Genomic DNA, 20864 nt, shown 5'->3' with positions numbered 1-20864 from the left:
GATGGAGGGCATCCATCTCCTCAGAGATCTTTTAAGAGACAAAGACTGGATGGTACGTCTGGACCTCAAAGACGCTTACCTCTCAGTTCCAATTTTTGCACCTCACAGGCGTTTCCTACAATTCCAATGGGATTCCCAGTGGTTCGAGTTCAAGGTTCTTCCTTTCGGCCTCTCCTCAGCGCCCTGGTGTTTCACCAAACTCCTACGCCCAGTGGTGCAGTTTTTAAGGGAACGTGGAGTGCGCCTAATTATTTACCTAGACGACATTCTTATCATGGCCCAAGACCTCAGTTGGACAATGCAGTTACTCCAAGACCTCTGGTTTATCATAAACTCCGAGAAGTCCTGCCTAACCCCTTCACAGAATGTAGACTTCCTGGGTTTCCAGATACACTCTGTGGCATCCCTATTAATTCTTCCGATCAGCGAGCGGAACTTGATCAAGAAAGAGTTGAGGAGAGCGCTTGCCACTCCGACTATATCATTGAGGACATTAGCACGCCTCGTAGGCCTCCTAGCATCGTCCATCCAAGTGATTTTCCCGGGGCCCCTACATTAGAGCCCTTCAGAGATTGAAGATTCTTCACCTTCAGAAAGGTCTTCAATATTCAGAGCTAATTCCCCTTTCGGAAGAAGCCAAGACAGAGATATCATGGTGGCTAGTTCAAATGGATGCATGGAACGGCAGATCGATTTTTCCTTCCAATCCGGATGTGGTGATAGAATCAGATGCCAGCCGCTGGGGCTGGGGGGCACGTTGCGGCCCTGTGGAGACCGGGGGTCGTTGGTCCCCGGGAGAACTATCCTATCACATCAACTGCCTGGAACTCCTGGAAGGGTCGTTTGCCATCAAATCCCTGGCTCCTCGCCGGGCTCATTGTTGCATCCTTCTGCGAATGGACATTGTTTCCGCAGTCAGGTACATCAATCGCCTGGGGGGGACCAGGTCTCGTCTCCTAGCAGAGATAGCGAAGGAATTCTGGCACTTATGCCTCAGTCAGAAGATTTCTGTGGTGGCGGAATGCATTCCGGGCATTACCAATACAACAGCGGATTGGAACTCGCGATTCCTTCGGGATGGCAGCGACTGGAGGCTCAATCAGAACATTTTTCAAGCTCTCCAACTTCGTTGGGGGACATGTCTGATGGATTTATTTGCCTCCTGATTGAACAGTCAGGTTCCTTGTTTCTTCAGTTGGAGGCCGGACCCTCAGGCACAAGGGATGGATGCCTTCCTACAGTTGTGGCCGAAGGAACTTGTTTATGCCTTTCCTCCTTTTGTGATGATTCCTCGCGTCCTGGCACAAGTGCATCGCCAACGCTCGGAAATCATTCTAGTGGCTCCTTTGTGGAGTGCTCAACCCTGGTTCCCCTCCGCAATGAACCAGTCATGCGACTTTCTGGTGAAGATTCCATGGTCTGTGGACCTTCTCTCGGACCCGTCAGACAATTTTCTTCCTCTAATTCTGCAGGGACTGTTAACCCTGAATGGCCTGGAGACTTTCAGGCGACGATGGCAAGTGCCTGGAGTTTCGGACTCGGCAATGTTTTTCGTATCCCAATCTTGGGCACCCTCCACTCAGAAAAGATATGAGCAAGCCTGGAGGAAGTGGGTACGTTGGTGCAGTACAAGTATGGATCCCCTAGGGTCAGAGATTCATGTCATAGCCAATTTTCTGTCAGAGTTGGCCTCCCAGGGTTTGGCATATAGGACAATTAATAATTGTCGCTCAGCTCTCTCTGCGGGTCACCCTCACATCCAGGGGAAACCGGTAGGGGAACACCCCTTGATTTGCAAATTGCTTAGGGGTATTCGTATGGTAAAACCCCCTCAACCGAAATATACCTCCTAATGAGACGTTAAAATCATTTTACATTTCCTTAGAAACTGGCCGGATAATGAAGGTTTATCTCGCAAACAGCTATCGGCAAAATTGACAATGCTATTATGTTTGCTCTCCTGCAGAAGAGTCTCAGATGTTAAAGCTCTGGATTTATCAGGTAGAGTATATACTCCGAATGGAGTATCCTTTTCCATTTCTAGACGTACAAAAACTTCATCCAAATGTATTTCATATCACTCTTTTCCGCACAATAAGAAACTGTGTGTAGTTCAGTGTTTGAAAAGTTATGAAGATGTCACAAGAGAATTCAGACAGAATGTTTCTGGGCAATTGTTGATTTTGATACAAAAACCTTTTAATTCAGTCACTGCAGCAACATTAGCCCGTTGGGTCAAGTGGTTATTGGCCGAAGCTGGTATTGACATAAGTGTTTTTGGGGCACATTCGATTAGAGGAGCCATGGCCTCGAAAGCCTTTGCTACTGGAGCTAGGCTAGAGGACATCATGGCGGCAGCAGACTGGTCAAACGATTCCACTTTCAAGGTTTTCTATCACAAACCCACTGTCGATGTAGTATCAGAAGTGGTAAATAGACTTTGAACTAGCATAATCCGAAGCCTCCGGTCCTGACATAGAATTAAAAATGTTCTAGCTATCGCGTCAAGAATTTTAGATTCTATTAAGGACACGGAGGTGAGGATTATCCCACCCATTATGCACATTTTATGGCTTTGGTGTTATAAATGTTATAAACGTTAAGTTGTTATAATATAAAACGTGAATGAACTACCCTCCCATGGTATACCTAGATATTAGTTTGATTTTTTGTCTCACTCAGGAACATACAACACGACTTTGTGAAAGTATCCAATGGATCACCGCTGGTGCAATTAATTCTCCAACGTCTTGAGATCGTTTCAAGGACCCGGAGAGAGTTTGTTACCAAGTTGTGCAAGTTAACGCATGTTTGAACTGTTTTCGCAAAGAAAGAGGAAGGACTATGGCGTTTAGGCTATTTATGGACGGTATCGAGCCATGATTGGTGGTATAGGGCTCATGGGACTTGTAGTTTTCTGAAATTGTTACATTTTATTGGCTGCTGTGTTTGTCAGTAAAGTTAAGAGAAGCATAATCCTCGCCTCCGTGTCCTTAATAGAATCTAAAATTCTTGACGCGATAGCTAGAAAATGTTTAACTCTCCTACAATGTGAACGACCCCAAAGTGCATCGCATGTGCATTTGTACAGCACTAAAATTATATCGGACATCTAATAACCGCTGACATAAATTTGTATTTTAATAACGAGAAACGAAAAATTGGATTGCTACTCGTAGTTGGTTTCCATGTGTGGCTAGAAATAACGGACAGTTTACAAACGGATTATATATATATATATATATATGCTGAGTTGAAGCACTCCACTTATGCAAGAAACTCTAATTCTCGGAATTCTTGGGAAAATTTGTTTTTTCTTTGGTATTCTAACTCTCAGGTCTAGCTCCTGGATCTCTTTACTTTATGATTGCAGAGCAAGTGCACAACTTTTCGGAAAGAACGACTAATTCATGCTACTTCAATGAAATTTGCTGATAAAGATGAGATGAAGCCGCTTGTATTGACTCGTTATCACAGATTGCTATAGGCTCAGCACACATGGTAACCGCAGCCCCGCCCACCGTCCTATCGTCACACGCAAGCGCCAGTAGGGGTTTCCACGCTGGTCCCTTCCCTAGGACTAATGAAACAGTGAGGCAATTTTGATCGCACGCCGCTCTTAGCTCTGCCAGTCAGCTTCCTATGCTATGTTGTCCATGCCGGGAATTGCCACTAAGCCGAACTTTCTGGACTGCCTGTGGCTGACGCTAGCCGTGGCTTTCCTGCTGGCGCACCTACTGCATCGCAGCGTCAGCGATGCCTACTTTCCTCGCGCTCTGCACTGTTTCTTCGAGGACGTCATCCGTTACGGAAAGACCAAGAGCGGATGGGAGGGGCAGCGCTTCGCGTGGATGCGCCTCTGTGACCTACCAAAGAGGTGAGCACACCGGAAACGGAAGTTCAGCCGGGATCAGAGTGCCGGTAGACAGAATTGATTGGTTACGAACGACAGAAAGCAAAGTAGCAGCGACACAAAAAAAGGGATTAGTGACTTTGGTGGGGGTTTGATTTGAGGATGTTCGGTGAAAGTCAGGTGCAGCAATAACCCATACATTAGGAAGGGGGTGGAGTCCCGAACGGCGGAGCTTGGTGACAGTCGATTTATAGATTTAAGCATCTGCTGCATAGAAAGTGGTAACAAGGACATGTGACAACAAATCTGTTCCTTATTGCTTAATTGGCCACAAAGAGGCTGCATTTTAAAATATAACGATAAACCACCTGCTAAAGAGCTTTTTGTGTACGCAATTTGGTGGGGATTGTATTTATGGTAACTTCACTTTAGTGGTTAACACAGTTGCTATCGAGTTCTGTATTTTATCCTATCACAATCTTCAATCATAAAGTAGCATAGCGGGTTTCTGTGCCTGTTGCAAAGCACATAGTGTAACATGCTGTAGGAAGCTAGCTCTATGTGGTGCACTAAAATGAAGAACACCGTACAGAGTCCTGTGGATCCCCTAAAGTTTGGAGAGGCAGAAATAGATAGGTCTAATACTGTATTTGTGGTGGTGTGGGCGAGCAGTAAGGTTTATCAAGGAGGAGTTTTAAGCATTTCTTGTACTCACAGAGGCAATAAATGAGACACACACTCAGAATAAACTGGAGAGCAAATTAGAAAAATAACATTTGCTTTTATCTATGTTTTGAACCAAAGAACCTTTTGTTAAAAGGTAAGCAGTTTTGAAATTAAAAATAGTTATCCATTTCAAAAGTTGACAGTGCAATTTTCAATGTTCGACCTATGGGAGGAAAACAAGAATGAAGTTTTGCAGGTAAGTACTCGACTTACAAATCTATCTTTGGGGTTTTAGGTCAACACCAGGCAAGGTTCAAATCAGCACCAAGAGTGTACCCGCAGCAGCACAGGGGCGGCCGGGTGCAGAGGTCAAATTCGGTATCGGGTGCCCAATGTTAACCAATGGAGACTGGGGGTAAACGAAGATGGGATGCTTACAGGTGAGTAAAGTGGTGTCAGATGTTGATCTTCTGGGGTTGAGGTAAGTATAAGCGGGGCCACTAGACAGCACCAAACGTACACCCTCAGTGGCAGAGGGTAGCCAGGTGCAGAGTGCCAACACAGCACTAGACCCCCAATGTTAACCAATGGAGTCTAGTGGTGACCAAAGATGTGCTGCTCACAAGTGAGTAAAGTGGGGTCAGAGGTTGATCTCCTGGGGTTGAGGCAAGCACCAAGTGGGGGGGCCACAAGGCAGCCCCAGACTTACTCCCTCAGCGACACAGTGGCGGCCGGCTGCAGAGTGCCAACACAGCGCTGGGCGCCCAATGCAAGTCAATGGAGGAGATCGGTTTTGGAGAAAGTCTGCAGGCTCAGGCCAGCAGGCTGAATGAAGAAAACCCACAGCTGCCCAGGTAAGTTTGGATGTTGAGGGACTCGGGGACACCGTTGGTCCAGTTCCCCAAGGTCCAGGGGCTCCGGATGCAGAGGTGTTCTTTGATGTTGGAAAACAGCTTACTGGGCGATCGCGGTCAGGGGTAGTGTTTGGTTTGAGGCTGCAGGCTTTGAGGCAGAGTCCGGTAGAGGCACCCCATGGTGGACTAGGGCTCAGAATCACTGGAGAGCCTCAACAGGACCGGTGGGCCACTCAAGCCGTTGGTGCAGAGGTGGGTCTGGGTGCAGTTTAGAGGTTCCTCAAGGCAGACTTCTTTTTCTTTAAAGTTGGTTGCGACTGGACAGGTCCACTGTCTATGGGAGATCTTGGTCTTTGTCGAAGGCAGGCAGTACTCCAAGGGCTTTGGAGGTCACTGGGCTGCAGGTCGGTTCATCTTTTGATGCAGAATCATTGATGGCTGCAGACAGGCTGGTAGGGCTGGGGACAAGGCAGTTGGTTTCTGCAGTCTTCTCTGCTGGTGCGCTGCTGTAGTGTCCGGCCCTTTTTAAGTCGTCAGGAATCTAAGTTCTAGGGTTCAGGGGTGCCACTTAAGTACAGAAGAAAACACTTCCTTTGGAAAGTGGGCATAGGCCTAACCCTATTGGTCTAATTCCTTCCAAACAAGATGGAGGAATTAAAAAAGTGTCCACTTCAGCTCATCCACCTTGGCGGTGGGACTGGGATAAAGTGGGCACTCCTTTTAATTTGACAAAAAGTGGGGTCAGGAACTGGGGGTCGGCTTTTTCTTCCATTTGAACAGGCCTGGAATGCATTTCGAAGGCAGCAAGGCCTTTGAAGCTCCCCTCCCTGGAATGTCTATCCTGCATGGAAGAGGTGTTATCACCTCCGCCCAGAGAAGGCCTTTGTTCTGAGCCCTCAGAGCATTGGATTTCACCTCAGGGGGCCAGAACACTCTCTAAGGTGGCTGCACTGGTTTGCACCAGTCAGTGACCACGCTAGGGGCTGGTAGGTTTTCAAGGGGGCTCTTCTAAGGTGCCCTCCGTGTGCATGTATTAATAAATCCATCACTGGATTCAGTGAGGGTTTATTAATTAGAGATGTTTGATACCACCAAACATCCCTATCTTCAGTGAAGCCATGTAGCTGGGGAACTAGTAATGGCCAGTGTCCAGCACATGTACTTAAAATGGCTTCAGTGGTCAGTTGCTATGTCTGAGAATTGGCGAAGACATAATAGGGGCATAGCTGCTCATGCAGCTGTGCCTACACATGTAATATAATGCACCCTGCCTTAGGGCTGTAATGCCTGCCAGAGGGGTGACTTACATATATTGCATGCCATGTTAGGGAACATGGCACACAGGCTGTGGGCCTTCTCACGTTTTCATTTTATCTTTGCACCAAGACTCGCAGTCTTTAATGGAAGCACTGCGTGGAGAGGGTCCTAGAGGGTGGCACAGGCTGTGCTGCAGCACTCAAGGACCTTCTTTAGTGCCCCATGCCCTAGGTACCAAGGATACCATTCACTAGGGACTTAAAGTGGCAACTAAAGGGTTTGCCAGTTGGAAAAATGACTGTGCAGTTTCGAGAGTAAGAGATCTGGCACTGGGGACTTGTTTAGCAGGTACCCAGTGCACTTTCATTCGGAACTGCACCAGAAAGCAGGGGAAAAGTGAGGGGTAACCATGTCAAAAAGGCACTTTCCTACACATGCATATTACAGTTTTGTATTTGTAACATTTCCTGTATATTGATTTACAGTCATGTAAGATGTATTGTGCCTGTGTGTAATTTAAAGCCCTCTGGGATGAGTACTGCTATAAAATAAATAAACACAAATACTAGGTGCCATTTACATCCGTATTCATATAATTACCCATATATACTGATCAATCTCGCATTCTTACAATGCAAGCACATCTCTTACATAGGGAGTTGAATAAAGTTAAGAACTTCCCTTGAAATCATAGTTTCTCTGAAGCACCTGTGAAGTGATGACAACCTGAGTGCCTTTCAATTCTTCATTGCATTGACATCTAGGTGTTAGGCTCCTGATGGCTCCTAGCCAGGATGACATTTTAACAAAAGAAGGGCAGAGGGCCCTTTTAAATTGGGACTTTGTTTGGTCCCAGCTTGAAGTGTGAACAAGAAAGCCCTCTTCCTACCTGCAAGTTGCTGCTTCAAACTGAATGCAACTGAAATGCGTCCTGGTGCCAGAAAATGTCACTAGGACAAAGTCAACATGTTTCCCTAGGATCTAGTCCGGAATATCTGCCAGAACGGGGAGCCAACAGGATCCCCCTACTTTCAAGCACAGGTTAGGTGTGAACTGAATAGAGTACTGCTTAGGGTACCCAAAGGCAGGGGAAGCAATTTTCATGAGAATGTGAAGGTGTGCGTAAAGGGGGCGAGTCATAAAATTATCCAGGAGAGCCCAGCCAAGGGTTGGGCTGGTCTCCAAAAGCCCATGCGCAAGCCGAGCCCTGAAAACAGTTGGCAACTAAATCATGCAAAAAACATCATGTGAAAATATGACAGTGTCTTTAAAATAGAATAAAACATTTTCTTTAATATGCAGAAGTGTTTCTCCTTAATACATCAGATTATTTTAGTAGAGTTCACACCCTGAATTCATGTATTGGAAGACGCTCATATATTTGATGATGAAGAAAAGGGAGGTGCTATCAAATCAAATATTTGTCTAAGATCACACGTCTTGATTGAGTGGGGAAGTAAGGCTTGGTCCCAGGTTTTCTGGTTTCACACTATGCCATTCACCCGTTAGATGATTATATCTTTCTCTCCTTTTTAACACCAAATGTTTATGCTTTGTTTTTCATTCTTGGTGCATAATGGTAGAATGTGGGTGACAGACAGAAACCTCATTAAAACTCAGCTTGTTCTGGGCTAGAGAGTCCAGGAGGACCTTGAGCAAAGCCACAGCCAGGCCTGAGCCTTAAGTGTCTTGGCCACCAACACCACCTGTTTTTCATAGCTAAATAACTAGTGGCAAAGCCAATAGTTTTGGCTTGCATTTTGAGTTCTAACAAAGGCATGCTGCAATATATTGCTTTATGTATCAAATGCATCTCTGAGACAAAGAAGTTTGATATAAATCCACACAGCAAAATGGTGAGAAACAGAAGTTTTATTCAAATAACTGAGTCCCCTCCCTCTGCTTGGTCCTCCACCTTGTCAAAATCTCTTCACCAGCATTCTAAGGCGAGCTTCACATCAACATTCTATTTTGGAGTGTAGAATATTACGTTAGCTGTAAGAGTGGGGTGGGGTTAGGGAAGAGGGACAGAGCATATTAATGCGTGATAAATTACGATACATCAGTTATCAGAAAAATGTAAACAATGTGTATAATATGTAGTCCGTTGTATAGTCTTCTTGCCAACATGGTGGTTGGTGTCTTCTGATTCCCCCCTAGGGTTTACGGTTCCAGATGGTGCATCCGGTTTCTTAGTATATTTTTCAGTCTCTGGAATTAGAGCCTCTGGACAAGCTATTCTGCCACTGCTCCAAGTACATCCATCTTCTAAAATAACAGAAATACATTTGACATATTTAATCCTCACAGATTTGGAGAAAGACATGAATTTAGAGTGTGCATTAGACGATCTCCTTACAACAACCCATTGTCCCTTATTCCAGTCATGTCGCACAGCCCCAATACCATTTTTATACTCATTTTGATGGTTCTCCACTTTTTCTTTGATTTAATTTTTGTCAGCCCAAAATGGATTTCTGCCATCAGGTCAATTTGGTGTAAGTTTGGATCCTGGATTCCTTCCTTTCAAAGAGACTAAGGGAGATACTCCCAAAACGGCATTAGGGATGGTGTGGTATGACCACAGCATTTTCCTCACTGATTTGTTTATTGGTTCCTCTGCAGTATGGGCCAGTTGTAAAGCCTCTTTAACCAATCTGTTTACTCTCTCTACCAGTCCGTTGGCTTTTGGACAATAGAGCAGGGTTTTTATGTAACAAATAGGTTTTTAACAAGTTGTGTAATTTCTTCAGAGGTGAACTGTACTCCATTATCAGTAACTATGGTACTAGGAATTCCTTCTTTAGAGATTGTGTATGATAAAAGCTCTATCAACATGGAGGTGCTGATGTTACTTACTGGTTTAGTAGTGACCCAATAGTGTCAGTAATCTGCTCAACATTTCTGCTTTATTATGTAGGGTACATGTATATCTTACTGGTTTGCAAGTAGAACAAGCCATTTCTTTAGAATTTGTCTATGAAATGGGCTACAAATACGCACAAACAGAAAAAGTACAAAAACAAACACAACAGATTGTGCAAGAGAGTAAATTTCCCAGTTCAACACATGTAGCCACTTAAAAATCGGAGAGTCGGTTATACTAGAGTAAACGTTACAGGAGTAAGTGAAATCTATTTATGATCGTCAGAGTAGTTGGATACAGCCACAGTGTGCATCCAGGATATGGACAAGTGGTACCCTCTATTACAGCAATTGGTTACCCCTCAGAATTACCATGCTGCTTCCTCAGCAAAACTAGCCACCACTTCTATTCCTTGGTTTGCTAAATATTTCCTGCACATGCCCCTATATGTCTATAGTCATGAGGCTGCCTCATCCACCAGCACCAAGTTCTTCCAGTGCAACACGATGCCCCTGCGAGACATACCCAAAGCCAAGTCCAGGAATCTGTTGTCAGCTTTCATCAACGCATGCCATACACTGTTCTCTCCAATTCCGATTTAACCTCAAGCCAAAAACATGCAATCACTTGGCAGATCTAAACCATATAGGTGAACTCCACATCAACAGGAGCACACTCTGTACACTCAAGGTGGTGGTATGTAGCATAATGTTCAATCTATTGGGGATAAAGTAGGTAGGAAAGAAGTAATTCAATTTAAATTGGGTGTTTCTGGAGATGGTGTAAGTGTGTTCAAGAGTCTGCACCGATTCTTTCCCCAGAAAATGCCTGCCTATTACTTTTTCACACCTTTTGTGCAGATTTGGTAAGATATCTGAAATCATAGCTATTGTTCCATGGAGCCAAGAAATCAATTGTTGGCCATTCGCAAAGTTTATTATAACCTGGTCATATGTCAGAAGATCTGGATCTAATTCTCCAAGAAACTGATGTATGGCTAGGATCAACACCCTATGAACCACCAATTGAGTTCTCAAAAGGCCATTCTCCTGAGTCATGCTCTCAAAGTTCTGAAAGGATCCTTTCAAGTAACAGTCCCCCAGAGCCATAATCTCCTCAGTCATCCATTCTCTTACTCAGTGGGTTGTGACATCTTCTCCCTGCCCCCACTTCAAGTGAGTAACTCTATCAGGGGCAGTGCTATAGTATACAAGGCGTTTCATCTAATTCTGTTAACTGCCTCCTTCCAACAGCAAAGAGCTATAGTTAAGAGCTTTGGCCTCAAGGTGGGGGTTAGTCTCACCCCCCAGTATCAGCGTAAACAATTTGTATGGCTAGCCAAATTCCTCTAATTCTGCTAGGTTAACTCTGGCAAGCCATCTAGCAGGCAATTGCAACTGCGCTGCATAGTCTAGAACTCCAAGGCCTGCACTGTGCATCAGCCTCTGGAGTATACGCAATGACATCTCCCATCCCAAATCAACTGCCAGAGTAAGACATTCAGGGGTGGAAAACAACCTCATGGGATCCAGACTAATATGTTTGCAGAGTAATAGAGGATGTGTGGAAAAATTACCATTTTCAGTAGGGCTATTCTAGCCATAATGGGGATTTTAATGGTCTCCCAAAAAGCCACAATACCCTTCAGGTCATGACATGCGGTTCCCAAGTTTCCCTCCTTTGTGTCCACTTCAGAGTTTTAAAACTTAACTCCTAGGTAGTTGAGAACCCTAGGTTCTCATTGGATTCCTAACTGCTGAATAGGCTGATTTGGACTCCACAGCTCTGGAGTCACTGGGAATGAACACATTGTCCTCCAGTTGGTGCACAGCCTGGACACTCTTCCCAGGTCTAGTAGTTTCATGCTTCACAGAACCCCCCGTTTGGGTCTCTCATATATGTGTAAATGCATATAATCAGCATACAGCGAGATGACATGCTCTTTTTCTCTTTACCGGACACTTTTACCCAACCCTTCAATGCAGAGAAAACTAGCAATGGCTCAACTGCCACTGTGAATTGCATTAGTGAGAGGATTATCAGCCCTTTCCAGTTCCTCAGTAGATTTTAAATGGATCTGCTATGCAGTGACCTGAGCTGACCCTTGCTTGTGCATTTATATACAGCGAGGTGACCCATTTACTGCATCCCTCACCCAGGTTCATCCTATTCACGATTGCCCACAAGTACTCCAATTGCAGGGTGTCAAATGCCTTCTGAATATCAATGGATAATACCATCACTTCAGGGTAACAAGACAGTGATGTTCATGCAGGATCCGCTGCAGTCGTCTGATATTATAGGAGGTACTATGTTGAGGAATAAAACCATTCTGGTCCTTATGACCAGGATGTGTAGGTGGCACTGCTACCAGTTAGCTAGCAAATTACTAAGAATTTTAAAGCCTAGATTTAACATAAAAAGCAGTCTATAGTACATTACACCCACTGCTTTGCCAGATGGTTTGAGTATTGAGACTACTAAAGCTTTCCTTGGAGTATTGGTTAAGGATCCACATTTTATTCCTTCTGCTTACCATTCCAATAATCTTGGTACCAAGAGAGACATATAGGTCTGATAATATTCCAACAGCAAGCAGTCCAATTTAGATGATTTACCCCGTGCCACCCCCTTGAGGCCTTCTTTAATTTCAGGTTTTGTTATAGGGCCTCTGTTTTTCACAGTCAGCTGCTGGAGCATCGCCCTGTCTATACATTTTTCAACAACAACCTCTGGTACAAGGTCGCATTATCCATATAATTCCTGATAATGTTAGGTAAATACCCATGAATATCTTGTTGGGTGTAAACAGTTGCACTGGCTGAATCAGAAACCTGGGTAATAGGGCGCACCCCTTCCTTGGGTTGCATCAACCAAGACAGTAATTTTCCAATTTGGCCCCCTTCAGACATCAGATACACTCGCCTACTAAGGACACAGAGAGCTCACCTTGTTGAAGGCAGAGTGACAGAACACTAATGGGATCATGTGCAGTTTGATTCTCTTTTCACTTTGGCTACCTCCGTGGCAAAGCTGCTTCAAATTTATGCTATCTAGAATGAGGTTGAGCTGGCCTGGTAAGATACATTCCTGTCAACGTAATCTGCTACCCACCTGCCTCATTCTCTTTGATTATATTGCTGTAATTAAGAATGTATGTTATTATATTTAATAATACTATGATAAGCATTTTGGTCTGTTCAACCTGCAAGAGCTGTTCATCCACAAACTAGCAAAACCGTAATTGTAAAAAGAACACACAATTTTCAGATTTCAGACTAGGATAGGCCTTCGTGCTTTAGACAAGCTTTTTGGATGTTCAGTAAGTCCAAAAAAGCTTTAAAAAAAAACAAACAAAAAAAACCTCAAGAAATGTGGGCCAGTAAGCCAAATGCTCACTTGCCAACATTTCAAGTTCCCAAATTACCCAAGAGCAGAATGATGACATCACTAGAAATTATATCACGTAAATCTTGGCTTGAAGATAACATTGCAGTTATTCACATCATGTATGTATATGGTATTTCTATAGCACAAGCCTAGCCGAAAGGCAGTAGAACACTGTACATGTTCAAAGCCAAGCATAAAGTCAACAAGTAATAAAAGAGGAAGCTGGCTTGTGGACCGTTAATGTATTGTGATTTAGTGTGCTGTAAAGAGGTGGGTCTTCAACTCTTTCCTAAAGTGGAGCAGTGTTGGGCCAGACCTGATGAATATGGGGATGATGTTCCAAATCCTGGGTGCATAAATGGAAAAGGCCTGCTGACTTTTTTTCTTTTTTACACTTCTTAGTCTGCAGACTGATGGTGTCCTGGCTGCGGGTATGCCCAGAACCACAAGTGATGGTGAGCTTGTTATCAGGATAAGCGGGTGCTGTTTGTGGTGGCTTTGTAAATCATGAAGGTGGTTTTCAACATGATATGGGTCAGCAAGGGAGGGCCAATGGAGTTTCATCGGGTTGGCGATGTATTTGATCATATTGCTTCAGGCCCTGGATGACAAATTCAGTGGTGTGTAGGATGCCCCGAAGGGAAGCCACTGTGGCATCTGAGAGGCCATAGAGTAGAAGATTACCACCATCCAGATGGAAGACAATGAGGGCTTGAACAGTTCTGATATTGCTTTCTGGAAGAAACAGGTTGACTTTCTTTAGAAGAGAGAGCTGATACTAGACCGTCTTTTATTTTTTGACAGTGTGTCCATTGACGGGTGAGGTTGGTTTCCAAGATGAATCCAATTCATTTGGTGAAATGTTGGGTTTGAAACCATCAGGGTTCATGTCATTGGGCTAGGGTTTTATTCTGTCTTGTTTGTGGTTCTTGGCAGATGACAGTAATTCTGCCTTGGTTGGGTTAAGCTTTAGGTTGGCACTTGACATCCAGGTCTGGATGATGTGCAAGTAGTATTTGAGGCTTTGGATATTTTATGAAAAAGAGGATACATTCAGGTTGAGTTGTGTTTCATCAGCATATTGGTGAATCTTGGTTCTATTATCTTTGAGTAGAGCACCAAAATGCCTCTGTGCAGAGACTGAAGATAACAGAAGACATTTTGGAACTGTGAGGGACTCCACATGTGATAATGATCTTTGGTGACCTAGAGGTGCCAATGTGAACCAGCTGGTGTTGGCTGGACAGGTGGGAGAAGGCCCAGTGAAAGACATTGCTGTTGAATCACTTTTGAGACTCCAGGGTGCATATGAGGGTGGGGTGGTGGACTGGCTCGAAAGCAGGTCCCTCAGTTTGAGGAAGCAGTGGTCATCTTCATCTGTGGTCAAGAGGGCATCATCTGTGATGTGTAAGTTAACGGCCTCCATGCTGCATCGTGATCTGAAGCCAGACTGCTAGTCAAGCAGGAGGTGATCTTTGAGTTGAACGTAGATTGCATTTCAATTATCTTGCTGATGAATGGCAGATGAATGGTGGGCTGGTATTTGGAGTGGTCATCAGGATCTAGTGTAGGTTTATTTAGGAGTGGGAAGATCTGGCTTGTTTTGAGAGAGGCATTGTCAATGGAAAGTAGGGATACAAGAGCATCCACTGAGAGAGCTTTGATGAAGGACAATAATAAGATGATATCTTCATAAGAAGTGGCTTTGGGGGAGTTGAGTATGCTAGTGACACACAGGAGAGACAGGGCATTGAAAGCTGACCATTGTGGAAGGGGTGGGTATAAGACTTTAAGCAAGCTTGGTGTCCTGAATGTGCAGTCGGATCGTCTGTGTTCTTTCACTGTTGAAGAGGTTGATAGCATTGCACCTTTCTGAGCAGTGAGGAATGGGTGGGCCTGACAGGGTTGATGCAGTGCTTGATTGTCTTGAACAGTGTTCTGCTTCTTTTAGTGGTTTAATGATGGTGTTGGTACAGTACTTTGCTTTGGCTGATATAATGATCTGCCTGCATGTTTCAGTGAGAGACATCAGTATCAAAAGGTCTGTTTTTCTTCCATTTTCTTGTATGCAGATGGATCGTTTATTGTCAACAAGAACTTTAGAGTTCCTTGTGCTGAAGGCTTTTGCCTCCATTTGCATGTTGTAGTTAGGGCATTAGTGTTCTCAGAGCTTCCAAGCATTTGTTGAAGTTGTTTAGAAGAGGGTTGGCATTCAACGTGGAGTTGAGAAGGTGAGAGATGAGTTCAAGCATTAGGTTATCTATGGCGAAGTCTATGAAGGATCTGAAGATTTTGTTTTCTCGTTTGCATTGAACTTGATTTGTGGTAGGGTGCTGAGCAGGCATATGGGGATGGCAAAGTAGTTAGTCGAGTCCAGGGATGCAGATTGTTTTCATTTTTGTGTTGTTGAGGTTGAGAAGCCAAAGGTGATAATGCGGCTTTTGGAGTGTGTTGGTTGTGTGACTCGCTGTACCATGTTGAGTATATTGACAAGGTTGAAGAGATTTCCTCTTGGTGGTGGTGTGGTGTTTTTTGTTTTTTAACTTGTGTTGTCTGGAAGGTAGAAGTCATCCAAGAGAGTGGTGTGGACTTGTCGGATAAATAAGATGGTGGAGATCTGATAATTCATCAATTAATTCTTTGTTCTCTCTGGGAGGTGCGTAGTTGAGATGGAAGGTGGTGATCTGAGTTGCAGATAGTGGGAAATGACATATCAGCAGCGCCATGGAATTGAGTGTTACTTGTTTACCTAGGATGCAGAACCAGGAGGACTTATCGATGACAGTGAGGTATCCTCCTGTCATATGCACGCATGCCACATTTTGGATGTGTAGCTTGTGGGAAGAAGGAAGTGTAGGATGTGCAAAGAAGTAGGCATAAACCATGTGTCTCTGATGACGAGGGCGTCAAGATTGTGATGGCTGATGAGACTCATCTTGTTTGATGCGTGAAGTACTGCAAAACTAGTGTTAATGAGCAAATAGTTTGTTATTTTGTTTCACTGCTATGATATTTATTAGAAACCAATTAACGGAGTTTTTAAGGCAATTAGTGAGTTTTAAGGGGCTCATGATATTTTAAGGGGACAGTTTTCAATTTTGTGTTTGGTATTTTTCTCATTTTTAAAATTGTAATGTTTATTCTGGAAATGAATTTCGGTTGTGTTTAATCTTTGTGCTTTTACAGCATTGGTCTGCACCAGCACTTTATTTCCTGACAATCGATCCATGTTGCAGAGAGCCGCTGGGCTTTTGGCTGCCAGTTTTCACTGAATTAATTTTAAACCTTTTTAGTAGCTGTCTTGGGGCATCAGTGCTCCAGCAGTTATAGAGATGCTGTTGGCTGCACCCTTTAAAAGAACAGAGGCAGCACGGACGTGCCAAAGGCAAACCTGTCTGCATCCGTTCTGTAGTCGGCGTCAGCCATGCTGCCCATTTGGGCCCAGAAGATCAAATGATAACCTACTCCCTTGAGAAACTGAAAGAGTTGGGAAGATTGATAAGCTGTAAAAACCAGTTATTAATGCAGTCTATTTATGGCTACTATGCTGCCACAACTGCATTATGTTTGAATCTCATGGGAGTGGGGAACCTTCGGGGACTCATTTGGCAGCGACATTATGGAATCAGAGAACTATATGTTATTTGGGTGCCTTATGGATTTTCCATCAATGGTCAATAATGCGCATGAAATGTGGCTTAATGAAACTTTTAACCCTGATATTGCACATGCAGTTCCTAATGGTTATGTAACCACTTTCTTGGATAGAGTGGGGGGAAAAAGAGCTATTATTTTTTGAGACACCTTCCAAACGTTTACGTTCACAGCCTTATTGAGGGCAGAATGTTTGGATTTTAACCTTAAAACTTCCCATCAAAGCTCTTTCCAGGAGCCTTAATTTACACGCCCACCGGACAAGCATCTGGTTTTATAGGCACAGTAAGAGAGGCTATTGCTCAACACTGTACTCAGTTTACAAATTTTACAGTTCTAGGTGACATTAATATTCATATAGAAAATGTGAAAGATACAAATGCGCAGTTATTACTGGATGCATTTACTGCTCTTAATCTGAAACAGTTGATCCAGGCGGCACTACACATCTAGCCCTATTTTAGATTTCATCTCCACTAAATATCGCAGATTAAAAATAGAACATGTATCTGAATTGACTTCAACAGATCATCGGCCAATCGCTTTTAATTGGGAGAACATCAGAGTTAATAAGCAGAAAAGCGCTGATGTTGGTTATTTCCTCAGGAAGTAGAATCAAACTGATGACCATGACTTAATATATTGTCTACAGAGTTTCCTAAGAACATTAACTGGCGACATAGGTGTTGATTCAAGTGGCATCTTTCAGTGACTGGACCAGATCATGAATACTCCTGCCTTTCCCATCCTTCGCATTGATTAGTAACAAAAGCAGACAACACCATGATTTTCAGCGGAGGTAGCATTAGAATTAAAAAAAATATATATATTTAGAACGCAATTGGAGAATTTAGTTATAGGTCAGAAGATAAAATTAAAAATATGCTTTTGCGTAAAATTTATAGCAATTCCATTAAGTTTGTTCACATTTTTAAATAAAAAACTTCAGGCAGGATTGGACATGGGTAATAAGGAATATCAGGTGCTAGTTTAACGATAATCTCTAAAAACAACACTAACTTTTCAAGAGTCAAGCCTAGGGCGCAAACTGAAACGCAGTTAGAGACTACAAAGCAGGTTCACCCACAGGTCTGTGTCCACCTAGAGTGTTAACTAAAGCAACTCAAGTTCTGAATCCAGTTATAAATGTTTTGTTGAATAACTCTTTGGTTTCACTTACTGTCCCATCACACTTTAGCTAATGTTCGTCCCACCTCCTTATTGCCAGCATTTTTTTAAATGCTGGAAACCTGGTGGTCTCTCAATTGTCCGAATATCAAAAAAAAATTAGAACTTTCCCCTCCCTCACAATCTGGGGTTAGGCCACAATACTGTACGAAATCGGCATTAGATAGAGATATGAATGCAGCCCTCATTCTTTTAGATGTTTTTGGCAGTTTTCAACATGGTTTCCCAGTCTCTTCTGTAACAGAGATTGGTGAGGATGGGTTTCGTGGTCAAGCACTGAAATGCACTTCGGTCTTTCTCATGTGATAGATACCAATTGGTAGCAATGTCGCTGCTTATCCAGAAGCAAAAAGCTTCAGTTTGGCGTTCCTCCAGGCTCATCTTTAAGCCCTACGCTTTACAATGCTCATATGGCCCCTCTGGCCGCATTGATGGAAACCATTGGATGAAATGCAGTTGATATTGATGGATAAAGCTTCATTTGTTTCAGAATCGGCCTTTAAAAGCTGTGGATCAATTGAACGCGACAGAGTTTACTGAAATGCAACTTAGATAAGACAGATATTGATCTTTGGGAAGGCCAATAATGTTAACAGCGATGATTGGTGGTCTAGAGGTCTGCCTACCCTCCCTTACCCGCCTCATTAGCCAGAAGTTTGAGGGTGATATTTGACAATAAACTTTTTTTTGCCAGCAGATTCTTAGCACAACAGGGTTGTATTTCTCAGTACTGTGCACCTATAAGAAAGTCTTTGACCTTTTGCCTTTCGAGGTATATGCCCTGATCACCTCATGAATTTATTATAAAAACAGCCCTTATCTCTGCCAACCCATGACCTCAATTAATAGGCTACAGGTGGCTACGGCCTTCAGATTTTGTTTAGTGCCTATCATGCCACAGCATTTTCAACCAACAATATATATGAAATCATTTACCTCTACTTCCATTACCTCATCAGCCTTAATTCAAAATTATGCCGTCTTCTCATTTTGACCCTTACCTCATCACTTACGCCTGAAAGTAAGCTTAATCATAGCCCTTACCAATCATAATATTAATTTAATGTAGTGTTCATTTAGTCACGTTTAAATGAAATAAAACTGCATTCTTACAGTAATCCTATAACTAACCATTATTTTACATTTACGCTATGAATTATATTGGTTTATTTTGTAATTAACTATATTTAAATTATTTTCATTTACTTATGTGCAAGTAAATTTACCCCTACACTAAATGTCCACTACTAATAAACATTTATAGTTATGTTTAAAGAAATCACTTCAAATTGAGTTAATTAAAAAAACTCTTATCCAAGTGCTACTGTTAATGCTTTCTCGAACTAATATTAAATGTATTATTTATTACATTTAATTGACTTGAAATTATTTTTTTGAATATGAGCCCCCCCATTCCAAGCCTAATACTAATATTAGCACTAGCCAGTGTTTATTTAATTGAATTCAGTTACATTTATTTACATTAAATGCATTTTATAACCATTGAACCTCATCCTTACTTTAAAAATATTCTTACACAGTGGATCAAACCTTTGCCCAAATAAATGTTTTTTTTAACTTTAAAGTAATGTGTATTAAAATATGTATAAACACGAATTATCATGTGGTAATATTAAGCCTAACACTAGCCTAAACCAGCAACACTTATTGTGTCTCATTATTTGAATTCTAATTTATTACATTATGTTCAATTAGATTTACTTTCATGTGGTGACATGTTTTAGAGATAAAGTTAAGGTTTGTTCACTAGAAGTACTGATATTTTCCGAGATCATATGTTCTAGAATGATGTATTCGATTGTGGCCATCGTGGAACAACACAAACGTTACATTACATTTGGGTGTGTTCTCGTCTGCTGTTTGTGAACATAATGGTAAAAATAATAGAAACTTTCATAGGACCTTAGAATGGAAAATGTTGCTTTTAATTTGCCTCTGTATCTTTGCCTCCCGTACCCATTTCGACTAATCTACACAAAATGAGAAGAGAGTAAATGAATTGGATGGATCAAATGGTTTTGAAAAGAAACTCAACCATTTCTATGGAATCTGTATTGCCAATTCTGTAGTGAGAACTGAACTACAGTGACAAGGTAAGTAATTCTGCCTGCACCCTCACGTCTGAGTAAAAGTACTTTGTTGTGATAGGAAGCGACATAAGTGAGTATTAGTAATTCCCAGCACGACAAAGACACTGGTAATCCATATTCAGTGTGGCCACAATCAGTCTTTACCTGTGCACAGGAATGAGGTAGTTGGAATGCCCTCTAAAGACAATATTATGTCTGCTGTTACTAGTCCATAGTAGACCTGATGATTGTCACACTGCAGCATTCTAAGTCAAAAGGCACATCATATTAGAGGCCCTTGGACCTGCAAATAGAGCTGGAGACCTGAAGGTACAGTGAACTTGAGTCCTTATACGTACATTGCAGATTGTTTACATATTGAGTTATTTATATGGCAGTTAACACTGGCATCTTTTTTCGGTAAGGAACCTGAGGTAGGTGGAGTTAAAAATAATTAACATGGAATCAGAAGATGTGGAAAAGTTGGGATTAGAACACTGTCCTTCTGATGCCTCTGTCAGCTATAAACAACTAGGCCAGGGATTTCTTAACCTGTGGTCCACTGACCACTGGGAGTCCAAAACACCTACTTGGGGGATCCACGTCTACTTAGAAAATAAATAATTTAAACTATTTAAAAATAGTGTGTGTGTATATATATACATCTCGAAACAAAATTTTCAGGGTTAGAGTGATGCATAAACTATGCAAAAAAAGGAGAGAGAACTCTGGGTAGTTCCCAAGTTTAGATTGAGATCAGCTTCAGTAAGGAGCACCCTGCAGCACCATCGACACTCTAGATTTGCTCACATCAAATGTCTGTTTTACTAGCAAGGTTTTTAGCATAGGATTAGCACAGTGCCATTCATGCAGAGCTAGAAAGAGACAGTCTTTTGCCATTTGAACAGCAAACATTTTTAGCATACGATTGGCCCAGTGCCATCCTCACCAAGCTGTAAAATGACACCATCCAAACAAGCCTGAAATTAGCAAAAGCAACCCCTGACATGTGTTGTGCTATCACTATAGGTCATCAGAGAGGTGTA

At 42.6% G+C, this 20864-nt stretch overlaps 1 protein-coding gene across 2 annotated transcripts in view; it reads left to right on the top strand.

Moving 5' to 3' along the window:
* The first annotated feature begins 3548 nt into the window (after nucleotides 1-3548).
* SRD5A3 (steroid 5 alpha-reductase 3) overlaps nucleotides 3549-20864 on the top strand; it is a 111023-nt gene continuing 93707 nt past the window's right edge. For both annotated transcript variants that reach the window (XM_069201123.1, XM_069201130.1), the window contains exon 1: nucleotides 3549-3877. In XM_069201123.1, coding sequence (XP_069057224.1) covers nucleotides 3648-3877 — 230 coding nt within the window. In that variant the 5' untranslated portion in view covers nucleotides 3549-3647. The remainder of the gene's footprint in view (nucleotides 3878-20864) is intronic.

This window comes from Pleurodeles waltl, chromosome 1_2, assembly GCF_031143425.1.
Source record: "Pleurodeles waltl isolate 20211129_DDA chromosome 1_2, aPleWal1.hap1.20221129, whole genome shotgun sequence".
In the NCBI taxonomy this organism is placed as follows: domain Eukaryota; kingdom Metazoa; phylum Chordata; class Amphibia; order Caudata; family Salamandridae; genus Pleurodeles; species Pleurodeles waltl.
This window is presented reverse-complemented; position numbering and strand designations above follow the sequence as displayed.